Source organism: Osmia bicornis, chromosome 8 (genome assembly GCF_907164935.1).
Source record: "Osmia bicornis bicornis chromosome 8, iOsmBic2.1, whole genome shotgun sequence".
Lineage (NCBI taxonomy): Eukaryota > Metazoa > Arthropoda > Insecta > Hymenoptera > Megachilidae > Osmia > Osmia bicornis.
In genome coordinates this window covers 4,564,034-4,580,513 of record NC_060223.1, presented here as the reverse complement: position 1 = coordinate 4,580,513, position 16,480 = coordinate 4,564,034, and the positions used below count along the sequence as shown (strand labels likewise).

General features: G+C 36.5%; 1 protein-coding gene across 7 annotated transcripts in view; it reads left to right on the top strand.

Annotated features, from left to right (window-relative positions):
• The window catches only part of LOC114877078 (octopamine receptor beta-2R-like), a 62,418-nt gene that overhangs the window by 40,453 nt on the left and 5,485 nt on the right, over positions 1-16,480 (top strand). For 2 of the 7 annotated variants that reach the window (XM_029189214.2, XM_029189213.2), the window contains 3 exons: positions 6,412-7,708; positions 9,319-9,549; positions 10,813-14,831. In XM_029189214.2, the coding sequence (XP_029045047.1) occupies positions 6,720-7,708; positions 9,319-9,549; positions 10,813-10,903 (1,311 nt within the window). In that variant the 5' untranslated portion in view covers positions 6,412-6,719 and the 3' untranslated portion in view covers positions 10,904-14,831. Of the gene's footprint in view, positions 1-6,411; positions 7,709-8,409; positions 8,472-9,318; positions 9,575-10,812; positions 14,832-16,480 lie in introns of those variants that run through there. The other 5 variants (XR_003789500.2, XR_006829598.1, XR_003789501.2 and 2 more) reach the window with 5 other exon arrangements.

Sequence of the window (16,480 nt, the reverse complement as noted above, 5' to 3'; positions counted from 1 at the left end):
CATATATCATTCTAGATTCTTATTTCTTCAAATTTTCAAATATTTCTTACCCTCAAAAATGGCAACATTTTAATTTTTAATTTTTGGAATGTTTATAATATTATGCGGTATTTCAAGTGTGTGAATCAGCTACGTTAAATGTTGGATTTGAAAAATTCAAGGTACTTTGGAAAAGTACCAATCCACGTACAAGCAACAATCCACGAAAAGCTGTTCCGTATCGCGATAAACAGGTATGGGGGATGAAAATTTTCAACCGCGTTATCTGTCGAAAAGCATCGACGACATTTTTCACGGAGGATCACCGGCTGTTGGATCGTGGACAATTTTTCAGAGGGGTAGATACGCAAATCTGAAATTCGCTACGCAACTCACGTCGCGGCATGAAAACCACCCCCACACGAAGCAACGATGGCATGCTGAGTCATATGGCAATAAGGATTTTTTCCAATGCTTTGACGCTTCTTGGGAATCCTATTTCTTTCATTTTTGATCCGTACGAGGAATGAAAATGGAGGTCGAGAAACCATCTCGGAAAAGTTATAGCAAAGCTACTGGTATTTACTTAGATATATTTGAAATTGCTTGTCAAAAGTTGTATCAAATGGCTGATTTTTGAAACGTGGAAATTCAAACAGGATTTATTGTAGTATATCAATTTAAAGCTTAGGAAAGGGTAATACGAATAACGAAGGGGTAATGGAAAGGTAAAAGAAAAGGTGTACATATTTTACACTTTCAGAATTTACTTTTGAAAATGGAAAAACATTTATGGTACATCAATTTAAAGCTTAGGAAAGCTTAATACAAAAAATGCATATTCGAGGAAGGAGAAACAACAGGTGTACATATTTTACATTTTCAGAATTTAGTTTGGAAAATGGAAGAACATTTATGGTGCATCAATTTAAAACTTAAGAAAGTTTAATACGAATTATATATTCGACGAAGAAAAAACAAAAGGTGTACATATTTAACACTTTCAGAATTTAATTTGGAAAATGGAAAAACATTTATGGTACATCAAATTAAAAGTGAAGCTTTGAAAAATTAAAAATTAAAAATTAAAAATTAAAAATGTTGTCATGTTTGATGGTAAGAAATATTTGAAAAGTGTAATTTCAATGTTTAGGAAAACTTAACACTACCAAAGGAGTCAAAATGACTGGATTCCAGTTTCTTATTTTAAATTATAAATTTTATGGAAGTATTTTTGTTAAAATGTATGTTGCTGTTATCAAGCTAAAGTTATAAATTTATAATCTTAATTTTATAATTTTATCCTTTTAATCAAAATTTGAATTTTAAAATTAATCTTAATTCTTTAATAATTATTATATATATATATATTAAATTATGTTTCATTTTTTATTTATTTATTAATCTACATTATTTTTAACTTAACGTTGCTAGTCTAGTGTTAATACAAATGGCACATTCGAGGGGGGAAAACAAAATGCGTACATATTTAACACTTTCAGAATTTAGTTTGGAAAATTGATGAGAATTTTCTACGTCCATTCCGCTGCGATTGCGACGAAAACGCGAAATTAGCGAGGATACAAAAGCGTCCGGCTCATGGACGATCGGAAATGCGAGAAATTCTCATTAAACCACGAGATGATGGAGCACGAGGTCGAGTCGCCATTGATCTTCCGAATTCCATGAGGTTTCTGTCCTTGGTCGGCTTCGTCGTTGAGAATTCTACTTATATTCCAGGCGCTTGGGAGTAATGGATGAAAAAGAGCGATTTACATGACGACGACCAAGAACTTACGCGACTACGACGCAGTAGAATTTTTGAGAGGGAATTTTATTTCACGGCAAATGGTGAAACGGATTTTCTTCTCTTACTTTTGCTATTTTTCTTCAGGAGATTTACGTTTTCAACTTAAAGTAGCTACTTTAGGAATAAAAACGTCTATCATTCTATAGCTTCCGTTTTATTTTAACCCCTGGACGGCGGATCACGGAGAAAATCACAATTCTAATTTAATTCTAACTATTCATTCTAATTCTAATTAATTCCAATTCTAATTATAATCCTATTAGTTCTAATTTGAATTCTAATCCTATCAATTCTAATTCCAATTATTTTCTTTTAATGTCCTTGTATATATTTTGTAAACGTGGGTCACAATTGACCCAGGCTTCGCCTTTCAAGGATGAAAACAAATTCCAGTTGCAAAATATTAAATGTTTATCAAAATTATCATCAATGTCAAAATATTGATAAATTGATATTTGTAATTGAACCCTTCTAATGAATATTATTAAACATTCAATACTATTTATTTTTCTAATTAATTGCTGTCGAAGCTGTATATAATTTCAACATTAATTTGGAGTGAAATCCTCTGAAAAATTTCTGTTTTTTTTTTTTTCAACTGTTGAGGAAAGATTGGAACATATAGGTTCATTGATGGCAGGAGAATCACGTCATCGATTCAGTGATCCGTAAACGCATTCGATAACTGATTACAGAACGTGATCAATCATGTAGCAGGCATCCAGGCAATTCACATGATTATTAAGTGAAATCGCCACCGGGTATCGTCAGCTTGACTCGTCAATAATCCCTTGCGATCAATTTGTTTCGCCGCGTGCCATTGATTCATTAATAAATCGACCAAGTAAACGTAAACGATCTCGAATCGTTATTCAAACCGGTCTCTCTATCGGAATCCTATAATTTCCCGGCTATGTATCCGGCTCGTTCGAACGAAAAGATAAATGTCCAACCATACGACTCCTCTGAGAACCATTATTGTTGACTATGGGGGTTGTATCAGAATGTCTGATGGACTTTGATTGATTAGAAATTTATAGAGATAACATTCGTGTACGTGATCTGTTACACAGAGTTGTGATATTGGGTTTAGAAAAATTTTTCTGTAATTATTTAACATTCAATAGTTTCACTTTTCAGTTGAAATTTAGAGTGTTAGATTATTAGATTATTAGAACATTAGAATATTAGAGTGTTAGAATGTTAGAATTTTAGAATATTAGTGTTAGCATATTAGAATGATACAATATTACAGTCATAGAATATTAGAGTAATAGAATATTAGAATATTAGAATTTTAGAGTGATAGAATATTAGAATATTAGAATTTTAGAATTTTAGAGTGTTAGAGTGTTAGAATGTTAGAATAATAGTATATGAAAGTGTTAGAATATTAGAGTATTGAAGTATCAGTGTGTTAGAACATTAGAACAGTATTAGAACAATACCTTATGAAATTATTACAGTAGTAACTAATTATTCAATGTCATGGCTTTCTTTACATTTTATATACTCGGTGTAATTTCAACAGTACGTACACAGAATTTAGGAATTACTTTAACAAAATATCACCAAATATATGAAACATGATTAATTGTTTATTCCGAATAAGATTTCAATTTGAAAGTGACAGATTCATTAGTTATAACAGAAACAGCTTAATATACCATATGAAGACCATATGTAATAATCTATTCAGTGAAAAATTCCGACGACCTTGCTGGTTTCGAAGAAAAATGACTTTTTAACATGATGCGGGGGTGTAAACGCGTGGAGCTTATTTATCACGCGTAATTCAGAGCGAGAAACGTCTGGGACTGTGTATCTGTTACGTTGACAAATTACGTTTCATTTGTGAACGATGTACAAGCATATTTAGCGGATAAATGGTGACATAATACTACGATGTTGAAGTATTATCTAGCACTTGGAGTAATGCTAAGATATTAAAGTATCAGCTCCGGTATCGCATGTCCGATTACGAAATATACAAAGTCTGACAGGATTCGATGACATAAAAGTATCATAAAATAGCATTTGTGTCACATCAATTCACAGCTTAAGCTTCACTGAAAATCATCACAGAAAGGTTTCATTAATTTTCTTAACACAAAATGGCTGGTTGTCGATTCTATCAAGCAACGAGACGGAATAAAAGGGCGCTCTAAAATTACTCGGAATCGATAGAATCAAGATTAATATTTTTAGGGTGTGTAGTGGGTGTGTTTGGTAGTATTTCAAACATAACGAAATCCGAATTTACGTAGCCGTAAGTTTAGCTGCGCACAGGAGAAGGCGAATTACACACCCATCGGGAGAGAGTTTGGAAACTTTGATAAAGGTATAGGAAACTCGTTGCGTAGAACTTGGAGGGCGCTTAAAATTCAAATAACAATTTTCCATAATTGAACGAACGAATTTTGGTGCCAAGAAAGTTTGTCGCCAAGGAAATTCTTTAAAAGAATGCTCGAGGAAGTTTAACGAGGCGAGAGAATAATTTCTCTCAAACGGCGGACCAGGGAGAGAGGCCCAGTTTTAATGTAACCTCGTATTTCATATAAATGAAATATATGAAACTCTTTCGTATAAAAATTTATATAAAAATATACTTAACTTTAGCCTATTTGTAATCTTCACAAAGAAGAATATTTCTAATTCCGCATAATGACGAATCCTAATTAGACCGGTAGCTCTGAATCCTAACGATTTCCACGAGTTCGCGTTAAGAAATCCAAGGTTGATTGTTTGCGATTGTTCTGTTCCTCGAAGCGAGAAGTAAATTGGATTTTCCCGGGATCCAAAGCGATTGGATACGCTTTCAGAAAATCGAGTTGCACGCCCCGTGAAATAGAGCAAGCGGATCACGCGTTTCGGACGCTGGGGCGCGAACATTTGTCCCGATGAATCGCGTTTCAACCGGAAGGTAAATTGGAAACGATCGCGCGGCCTTTCCAGCCAGGTGACATTATCAAATTTTTCCACTCGGTATACGGTGATCCTCTTTTCCACTGTCTCGATCGTGTTAACGGTTTATCGTTTGGCAACCGAAACCGAAACCGATGGGAAATCAATCGTGGAAACGTTACAGTAGCGTTTTCTTGCACAATTTCATCCGGTTTCGGAAAAATTGCTCGAGATCACTTTTGACAATTGCAATATCAAAATGATCGAACACTGTCGTTCGATTCGCTTCGGGATATCTTTTTGCAACCCTTTGCAAAGCGGATCAACCAGTGGCGCCTTAAAGGGACGTCTAAGGAGGGCTACAGGTTCGCCTTTTCGAGAGGCAAAATGGCGTAGTACAAAGGCGAGAGCAGGGTTGGTGAAGTAATCAAAGCTGGTCGTCGAGACTCGAGCCTCTTTTTTTAGGGGTTGCCTATTTCGCGGACGAATAAAAGTGGCGTTCCTCGGCCCGTTCGAGCGTGGGCAGTTTCTTTTCTACGTTCTGCGGAGGCAGAATCGCGTTTCACGTCGCTCGACGTCGGAATAATTGACCCAAATGTACCGCAAAAATAGCGGGTCATAAATTAGAGGGAGGGGTAGGGGAGTGCACTTGACACGGCCCTGTCGCGCGACACGGTCAACGAAGCCGGTGAGACAGACGACGCGGCAGAAAAAGAGGGTTCCATTCAAGGTTACTCATTCTTCCGGCGTGTCCTCGTTTCGAGTGGTGACAATCGGGAAACTCGCGTCGGGAACGGCTCGTTGTCCCACTAAGAACGGGGTTGAGCGACGTAGGAAGTTGGACACCCCGGGGACTGAGGACAGATGATGAGAACGAATGAACGTTTCGTTTGCATGAATAAGGCTTCAAATTTGCTTTTGAGAAATTTTCTTTTCATCACAGAGTAACTATACTAATCGTTAGTGAAGAGGTGAGGAAAAATGATTATAATTATAAATAATATTTTTACATAGAATTATATAGTATTAATCTAAAATTTAAAGCATAGATAAATTGATATAAAAATTACCAAGGGAGGTATAAATACCACCCTTACTTCTATTTATACAGAATTTATTAAAAATTTTGTCAGATATTTATTGTCAGAGGAAGCCCTAATTTTATTTTTTAATGATTACGCTGCTCCTTCAAAAATTATTCTTCCAATATATTAACTCTAAGTTAATATTCACAATTGACCCAAGCTTCGCTGTTCAAAGGTTAACTCCTAGACAACGGACCCAATTTTATTGTCTAAATTTAACACAGTTGTTTTAAAAATTATTCTTCCAATATATCAACTTTTAATTAATATTCTTGTATACATTTTGTCAGCTCGGATCACGATTGTCCCAGGGCCCGCTGTTGAAGGGTTGGAGCAAATAAATCTGCCGGCACGGTACAGTGGCGTGCAGACTGAATAAATTGAATAGTCCGGATGATCGTAATGGATTGAGTAGATTAAGCAAGTAGTACAAACAAATCGAATAAAGTGGGTCGTATAGTGTGCTTGATATCTCTCCCGTGTCGAATACCTCAATCGAGACGATCATTACTTCAATATCGCGTTAAAATACCATAAAGCTATTCCGTTTAATATGAACAATTATTTCAAATAATATTCAGAACCAGTTGAAACGATTTAATCCTCTAACCAGATTAATTTCTCTACTCGCAGGTTGTCTCTGCCTCAGCTATGTAAAAGGAGCCTCAGCAACGCTCCCTTCGTCCCGGTGATCGTTCCTGAAGATTCGCGACACCCACACCAAGCAACATTGCACCCCGTCGTCGGTATCGGCGATAACGCTGGCAATCGTCCCAGGGTACAAGAAACTTGGCAAGAGGCGTCGCCCTTTCCTCGAAGCGATGATGAAGGCCAACCTGGTACGTCGGCTGGTTGGCACGTCCGTGACCTAAGGCCGCCCGTCGGATCTCTTCCGGTCGAAGAAGAGGAAGCAAGGCGAAGGGGATACGCGGCTGCCGAGTATGACGACGATCGTGACTAGCTCCGAGCCGACCGAGGTGTCCTCGGTGGACGTGACTACCCTATTGAACGCCATCTCCTCCGAGGACAATCAGTTCGTGAACGGTAGTTACACGAACGACCAGAAGTGGTCTGTACCGACTACCATAGCGAAAGGTTGTCTGTTAGGCTCGATCATCGTGACGGCGGTGTTCGGTAACCTGCTGGTGATGGTGTCGGTGATGCGTCACAGAAAGCTGCGCATCATCACCAATTATTTCGTCGTCTCGTTAGCCCTGGCTGACATGCTGGTCGCGATGTTCGCGATGACGTTCAACGCGAGCGTCCAAATGACAGGCAGGTGGTTGTTTGGATACTTCATGTGCGACGTGTGGAACTCGTTGGACGTCTACTTCAGCACCAGTTCCATCCTTCACTTGATGTGCATCTCGGTGGATCGTTATTGGGCGATCGTGAAACCGCTCAAGTATCCCATCATAATGACCAAGAGGTTGGCCGCGTACATGCTGTTAGCCTGTTGGATCATGCCCGCGTTCATCTCGTTCATGCCGATCTTCATGGGATGGTACACCACAGTCGAGAACAGTATGCACCGACAGAAACATCCGGAACTATGCGAGTTCAAGGTGAACAAGGTGTACGCTATATTCTCGTCGAGTATCTCCTTCTGGATACCCTGCACCATCATGACCCTCACGTATTTCGCGGTCTTCAAAGAGGCCAACAGGCAGGAGAAACAGATGCACAGCAGGATGGGTAACGTGATGCTGCTCAGCCACAGGCCCAGCAAGGATCTGAATAATTTGAACGGGGAATTGAACAGCGCTGGTTCCTCCAAGACTTTAACTTTGAACGAGATCAGCACCGATCATTTGCACACACCCACTAAGGATAAAAACATCATGAAGATGAAGAGAGAGCACAAGGCTGCTAGGACGTTAGGCATCATCATGGGTACCTTCATTATCTGTTGGCTGCCGTTTTTCTTATGGTGCGTTTCAGATTAATTGTAGACAATATGTTGTTTATTTTTCTTTCGTTTTTAAATATTTTAACACGTCGTTTGTTAACGGGTGTTTCTCATCAAATTGCTTAAAGTATAAATGATTTTTTTCCATTGTTTGTGCGTTGACTTCTATATAATGATTGAACATCTTCCTTAAAAATTTGAAAATATAATATAATGCGTTTCTTACATAATGAACTATGATTTTACTTGGAACAAAAAGTATTCGGGCTACGAAAGGTAATTATATTTCATTAATTAATTCTTGAACAGGAGAGTCTGTCAATTGTAACTCACACTTACAAAACATATAGAAGGACATTAATCTAAAGTTAAATCTATAATTTTTAAACAAAAGAATTTCACGTACTAGAAGAATAATTTTTTAAGGGACAGTGGAATATTCAAGAAATGAAAATAATATGAATTGTGGCTGGCTCTACAGGGTTAATGACCAGAAATTTTCTCAAATTTAATTTAAATAGCCATCAGTATAAATAAATGTTAATTATCTTCAATTAACACATCTAGAAAAATAAATAAATAAATAACAAAAAAATGCAACTTAATCATTTCTCTAAATTCAATTATATAAAGTCTAAAATTTATCTTTGATTGTGCAAATGACTGTCCCTTAGAGTTAAGAAACGCATTATATTATACATATGTATTTTTTGTTCTTTTAGGAAAAGGGTCTATCATTGTATAGAGATCAACAACTGTACATGTTACCCTGTCAATGACTATGGTATGAACCTCTTTGAGACAAAATATATCTAATTGCAATTTCCTTTTCATTTTTGTTGATTACAATAATTGTGACTGCTAGATGGTCGTTCAGTTGATGTAACATGGAAATTGAAAAGATTCGTGACGCACACGAGCATCGCGTTCGTATAATGGATTCAATTACTCTCGTTAGGATAAGAAAACACAATTAAGTAAATACGTCCATGAGTAATAAGCAGTTTGCGTAAAACAATGTTTAATTTCCATTATTTTGCTCGTTATCAGAAAAGAATTCCTTTGTACTATTTAAATACTTTTTCTTAAATCATTTCCAATTTCTTATTCTCGAAGCTTTGAAAAATTTGTTAAGTAATATTTCATTAAGATTTACTAAGAAGATGAAACTTCTTTCGCTGATATAAAATTGCCCATTAATTTAAATAATCTCCTGATACAAATTTCGACTAAAATGAAGATATTCAAGAATAAGAAATAAATTTTTATTCTGAATAAAAAGTCATTATTAAAATAATTATTAATTAAAAATTCGATCAGTTATTTGAAAACAACAGAAAATTCAAGCTCATTCCAAGTAAAAGTTTCTTCAAATTGAAAATTATTCACTATTTCCAAATAATTTAGTTTTATCCAAAGCTTTATAAATAAATTTTCATTCAAAGAAAAAATGAAATCTAATTTTATGAATATTTTCATTTTATTCAAAATATGTATCACAAGATCATTCGAAATAATATCCTGTACGAACTCTGTACGAACGAACAGAATAAGGTTCTCCGTGTTCAAAGGGTTAAACTATGGAGTGGAAAATTTCGAACAACGTTGTGAATGGAAATTTCTGTCTGTAGGTACGTTATCACGACATTGTGCGGCGACTCTTGTCCCTGTCCTGACATCGTGATCGCGTTACTCTTCTGGATCGGATACACGAATTCGGCGCTGAATCCGCTGATCTACGCGTACTTTAACCGTGACTTCCGAGAAGCCTTTAAGAATACACTGCAGTGCGCTTTCTGTTCGCTCTGCAGACGAGAGCCGTCCGACCTCGAGGCGCTCGACTTCCGTCGGCCGTCCCTAAGGTACGATCTGGTCTGACACATCGAGGTACGCACTACATTCTATCGCTTTCTTTGTTACCCCCTTTCTATCTCCATTTCTATTTCCTTTCCCGTTGAAATCTGCCTTCTTCGAAGCTTTATTCTCATGTAAACCAGGTGAAATAGGAGGAGAAATATTCTGGTCGACTGGAAATTGATATTTTATTCAAATCCTTTTATAATATAAAGTGAATTTTTTCAATAATTTTCCAATAATCCAATAATTTCACAATCACATATATGAGTTCAGCGAAAATTTTCATGTGAAATATTTTTTAATTAAATTATTGGTCATCTGGTGGACCCTAACGTTTCGCAGTAACGCAATTTCATTTGTACTTTATTATAGTTTTTTTTCCGGTTAACCTAAAACTGAAAAGTTTGCTTCCGTTCGACGTTTGAACTTTGCGTCGTTCCAATATATTTTTCGCAAAATTTTACGACCAAGTTAACCCCCTATCTCACGCGGAAATTGCAAACACCAAAAGCCATCTTTAAAATACATCTACCGTCCTGTGTTTACCTTGATGAAAATGTATCCCCGATAAAAAGTTGACCCGGTAAAATCCGACGGCTTGTTTTCGTTGTGATTCGAGTATACGGAAAGTTTATTTTTCTTTTGTTTAAACAAACAGCAATCGATCGACGAGTAACGGATATTAAAGGTGCGTAGCTGTGGGAAAATTGAAACACAACTTTCGATGAAATATGGTTCATCATTCTGATTTTTCATTATCGTTTTTTTTTTAGAGACCGTTCGAACTTCGATCGTAAAACAGCGGCGATGAAAATAAATTACTCGAAAGCGCGAATGAACGCGTAACGAGAACATATTGTTGCAACAATTTGCGATTCGCGTGTTATTATATATGATGCGCGATTTTCAACTCGATGTAGCGTTATTGTTATAGTGATAACGTAATACAGAAAATTATGAGGTTAAACTTTATAGATGGTGTTTCAAACAAGAAAATTCGAATCAGCTTAAACCCATCACTACTCATTAATTAACCCTTTCTATGCTAAATGTTATACTTTTGACGAAGTTTTGTATTTTTGTCAATTTTTATTAAATTTTTAATATTGTTACATATTTTGAACGTGTCAATTGATGGACAAAAATACATCTATAGCTAGGAAAGGGTTTAAGCGAATCTGAGCAACGAACAATTCCAATCTTAACCTGCATGAAAGCTGCTAGTTTGAACAAAACGTATTGGTGCGATTGTTCGTTTCTTTTTTCAGGTACGACGACCGCACTAAAAGTATATACTCGGAGACGTACATGAAGCACGTCGACCGACGAAGATCGAGCGAGTTTGGTAGCAGTCTCTGAGATGAGAGTGTCATCTTTGTACCGTAAAAGCTGCATCCGCGTAAAAGACACGTATAAATACGTACACCCACCTAACACATCGTTACAGTCGCCTATACGTATGCAACAAAAATGGGCGCGTACAGAATCGTCGACTATATACGTACAGAACGTGTAGTTCGCCTCGAGTGATTCTCCGCCATCTTGCCAAAAATGAAAATGAAACTGAAACTAAGAATCTCGTCAAGTACTCGCGTTTTTTTTTCAACATTCTTCAACGATCTCGTGTGGTGTTCGATCGTGACAGAGAAATAGCAATCATCAAGCGACGTATGACGACATTAGAAAAGTAACAAAAAATTCCCTAGGAGATGTTGGAAACGCTATCGAATGTAAAACATTCAGAAAATTACTCCAGAAAATTAATTTTACAGTGTGTAATGTTCAGAATGACACTAACGAGATCTCATGTCCGATTTCGAATCGTCAAACGTTTCGCTGAAGCTAGAACGTAAACGAAAGCATCGGTCTCGTCGAGTTACATCACGTTGGCCCTAAAAGCAGAGGGATCAACCGATAGAATTGCTGCAGAAACCGAAACCACACGCTGCCGAAAAGCACAGGGACACACGGGAATCGGGTAACGAATACAAAGGTATAATACGGTAGGTTTTCACAGGGAAAATGGCCATGCGAGGGGACGAAGGCCAATAACCATAACCTGCTATAATATTCGAGAGCCACGCACTTTCCCTAGCTTATACGAAACATTATCGTTCTCGACAAGCAACAAAATCTTGGCGAGTAAATGTTTATAGGCAAGTGGTGCCTTATATTGCCATTTTTCCTCTAGGGAAGAACCCCGTGCTCGGTTCTGTACTAGGAATAATGGCGATGTAGGGAATTTTTATTTATTATCCATATTTTTTAGGTATGCAATTTTTCTAAATTAACCTTAATTATAATATTCGGTAACTGGATTCTTTTTCCTTTGTATCGCCATTTTCCCTAGGGAAGAGCCCAATGCTAGGTACTGTATTAGAAAAAATGGCGATATAGGGAATTTTTATTTATTACTCAAATCTGTTAGTTATTCAAATTTCCTAAATCAGTCTTAATTATAATATAATGTGACTTTGGAGTATTATCACGAGTAGTGGAGCCTTTTCCCTCTGTATCGCCATTTTCCCTAGGGAAGCATCTATGCTCGATACTGTACACGCATCATCATTGCCAAAGATAGTATTTTTAAGTGAACTTTCCATGGATGAGAAGACACGCTTCGAGCTGGGATCGATCAATCAACGAACCTCTAAAAAAAAATACCGGAAATCAAGGGATAATTTCGTTCACGAAGCTATTTCCAAGCTGTACCCTTCGTCAGGATGAAGAAAGATGTTTCTAAAAGGGGATGATAGGTTTTTTTCGTCTAGATTCAATGAATTTCGAACAAACGAGTCCTATTGGGTGGCCAAGAGTGTTATATGGAACTCGAATCCTTCTTCAACTCGCTTCTGTTGCGTTTTCTCTCAGACGAATGCAAATATAATGAAGAAGAGGAGAGAATCTCGTATTCGTGGAATAGGCTTTTGAGTTTGATTGGCAGATCGAGAGCATGCCTCTGATGATCAAGTGGATCGGTTGATGGGTACGCGGAAGCAATAAATAAACACAAATCGATTAGATAATCACTTTTGATGATTGACGATCGAAATAACACGATTTTAGAATTTTTTTATACATACATATATTTATTATCTGATTATTTGAATGTTTGGAATATTTGTATAAATTAATCAAATCGCTCTGGGTGATTTGAAAATTTTCGTAAGACCGTGTATAATTTATAATCATTGTTATTGTTCATGTTTGATTGTTTATTTTATGATCGCGCCTGTTTCTAAGAAACTTTTATATTTTATCGAGATAGTATTTATAATTCATTGTTAATTTGGTTTTAAGCAAACAGATATTTATAGTCAGAAACATATCAATAATTTCTTGTTACGAACATCAAAATGAGCTTCCTTCGAAGAAATTGCAATTGTTGTTTAAAATTTTTAAAAACGACAATAGGGATAATTGAACCTTTCATTTTTAATTTACTTCAGTTGAAAAAACCGTGGAAAATTTTGCGTCATTTTTAGAAACAATTAATTAAACAATAAACCAAGTATCTTATGGCGAGATATATTTTATGGTTCCAAAAAATTATTTAATTTTCATTAAAAATTTACTTCACTTTGGCAAATATTAATACAATTAAAGTTCAATATAAACAGAAAATTCCACCGAGGTGTTTGAAAAATATTAAAACAAATTAATGTCTTTGGAGTTGTGCAAATCTTGCGAAAAATAAATAAAATATTGTAATCTGAATTTCCTGCTAAGAAATGGAATCGAAAGAGAAAAAAAATGGAAAAAACAATGCAATAATATTGCTTCGTTAGGTAATGCTTGGCAGTAATTTAATTCCTACACGTACGCGTAGTTTAAGTCGTTAATTAACGTTAAATTAATTTATACCTCATCGTTGAAACGTCGATTATTGCGTATTCGTTTCGTTATTGAAGTCTGACAATTTTATCCGTGACACTGTTTATCCTGTTTACCGTGTTATTATTTTATTTTCGTTTGTTTCTCTTTTTAACTTTTCATAAGGATCATCGTTTCTCTGTGATAGAATTCGTGAATATCATCGTTACACACATTTTGTAAATAGCTTGTAAATATCAGCGTCGTTTATCGAAAAAAAAAAAGAAAAAAACGGTGTCTTCTTTTCTTTCTCATGGAGAAAATTGTGTAGTCTGCGTGAATAATATCAAATAAATCAGCGATGAACGGAAAGTGTATCGAAAAGTCGCGTTTCGTTATGATTTATTAGTAGAAAATTCATTGTTTCTTCGAAACGCAACATTTTATATTCTGTAATTAGGAAAATATCAAACCGTGTTTGATGATTTTATCTTTCTTTTTTATAATTATACTGTAGGGAGAGAAAAAGGGTCGTCTGCCAGATTCGTCGTCAATGGGACTGACGACAGACGATCCCTGCCCCAGACGCCCACAACCCCGCTTTTCGGAACTCGTATACGGCCCTGTTGTTGCGGTTTTTTATTCTTTGGGTCTGTCGTTCCTAGCGTACACCCCCGCTGTGGCACTTGCCGCAACAATAGGGCCGCTTTTACGACTTGCTATACAAACCGAGACGTATCTACTGAAAACCGAGAAATTTGTAAACGTTATATCTTGAAAACTAATTAAAATCGAGTGTATTCATTAAAGCTTAATGAATTTGTCTTGAGAAGCACTTTAACATAATCTGAAAAAAAATATATGGTTCCATTTAGAAAACAAAACTTGACCATCGTATCTCTTAAACTAATAATGCAAAAGATTTTTCACTTCGGCCAAAACATAATTCCCTTTTTACCGTGCAATTTCTATATCAGCAATTTTTTGTATCATTAATAGTTACGGAATAACGGTTCATTTGAGGCACATTTGAATCGCATGCCGGGGGACCGCTAGCGAGAGAACAGCTCCAATCCCGACGCCACCTGGCGGTCACCGACCCGAACTAAGGGCGTCCGGGGCGACTGGCCCCCCTTCCCCCTCCACTAAACGCCTACAAAGGTTGAAAAATTAGATTCGTCTCATCGTTAAGATTGTGTGATACGAATTTATTCAGTTCGATTGCGATTTTGTGATAATCATCGATTGATTTTTCATTTTGTGAACTTTCCTGTTTGAAAGTGATGTTAAGTTTGTTTTGTTAAAGAAATTTTAAAGTATTCTTGTACAAATCAATTTCCCCACATATCTGCATGTAAATCATCCACATTTTTGAACAACGAAGATGTGTTATGGAATATTCCTTGTTTCGTATTTCATCTCTTTTTTTGTATCGGTTCGATGAAAATAAAGCTTGATTATATTTCAGCCGTTATCCTTGGTTTTCATTTTCTTTCATTATATATGCTCGCTTGGTCATTAAAAGTGAATTGAGGCCGTGCTGAGGAGAACCACTTTTGAACCACATCTGGACGATGAAAAGGCGGGCGGGCTGTGGTGGAAATGGGCGATACAACGACCATTTGTAGACCATACGCGATATAGATCTTTTAAATATTAATATAACATCGGAAAGTGATTGGGCCGTAGTTGGAATGTGCGACACGCGGACCATTCGCGATATGGATTTTTTAAATAATAATATACCTGCCATTGGAAAGTGGATGGGCCGTGGGCAAAATGTGCGACACGCCGACCATTCCTGGACCACTCGCGGATCATTTTTCGGTGTTATATTATTATTTAAAAGATCCATATCGCGAGTAGTCCGACACGCCGACCACTCGCGGATCACTCGCGGACTACTCGCGGACCACTTGCGGATTACATGTGGACCACTCGCGGATCACTTTCCAATGGTATATTATTATTTATAAAATCCATATCGCGAGTAGTCCGACGCGCCGACCACTTGCGGATCACTCGCGGACTACTCGCGGACCAGTTGCGGACTACACGTGGACCACTCGCGGATCACTTTCCAATGGTATATTATTATTTAAAAAATCCATATCGCGAGTAGTCCGCAAGTACTCCGCGACCTGTCCGCTTGTCACACATTCCACCCACGGCCCAATCACTTTCCGGTGTTGTATTATTATTTTAAAAATCCATATTGCGAGTGATCTGTGAGTGATTCGCGAGTAGTCGGTGTATCGCATACTCCAACCATGCCCCGACCACCTGTGGTTCAAAAGTGATTCGTCTGAGCACAGCCTATAAAATTCATAAACGGATCATTTCTCTATGAAAATCAGTGATTGACTGAAACAAGAGGTGTACGGGTACCCGAAATTTTAAATTCAATACCCGTGCACATACAGAAGGTAAAAGCTTATTGTTAGTTAATATCTATGCAAAAATTTAGGTAATTAATTACGAACGCAGACGAATATAAAAATTATTAACGATATTGTCAAACCACTGTCTATTGGATTTCTAATACAAATCATTTGAAACAATAAATTCAGGTTATTTTTATTTTATAAAACAAGTTACTCGTAAGTACACGTGTTCATGGTTCAAACAATCAAGTTCACTCGGCTACTGGTAAACGAACTGACGTTGATCTCTTTACGAGTTTTTTACGACTGCACATTTTATGCTGGTTATTGCATAAAACGCTCGCAGCACCGCTTTTTTGCGATTGCTAATCCATGAAAGAAAAAAAAAGATAAAAGAAATCTATAGAATGTGGTTTGTTGGTCGAAACAGTTTTGTTAAGAATTTAAATTGAAATAATTTGAAAAAAAATAAAATTTGGAAAAAGTAATATAATATTTAAAAAAAGAAAGTTAAATTAAAATTTTAATATTGTTTCTCATTTTTCTATTTCTATTTATGGTTTCAAAATTATTGCTATTTTCCATTTTTGAATTTTGAATGTTTTGTTTAGACTCGTTTTTCATTTTCATGTAATAGAGTCTTACGATTCCGTGGTATGCAAAATAGTTTGTGTTTAACGAGTTAAATATTTATACTCATAGGGGAGTGTTAATTTAACGGAATCTACTCTGCAACACA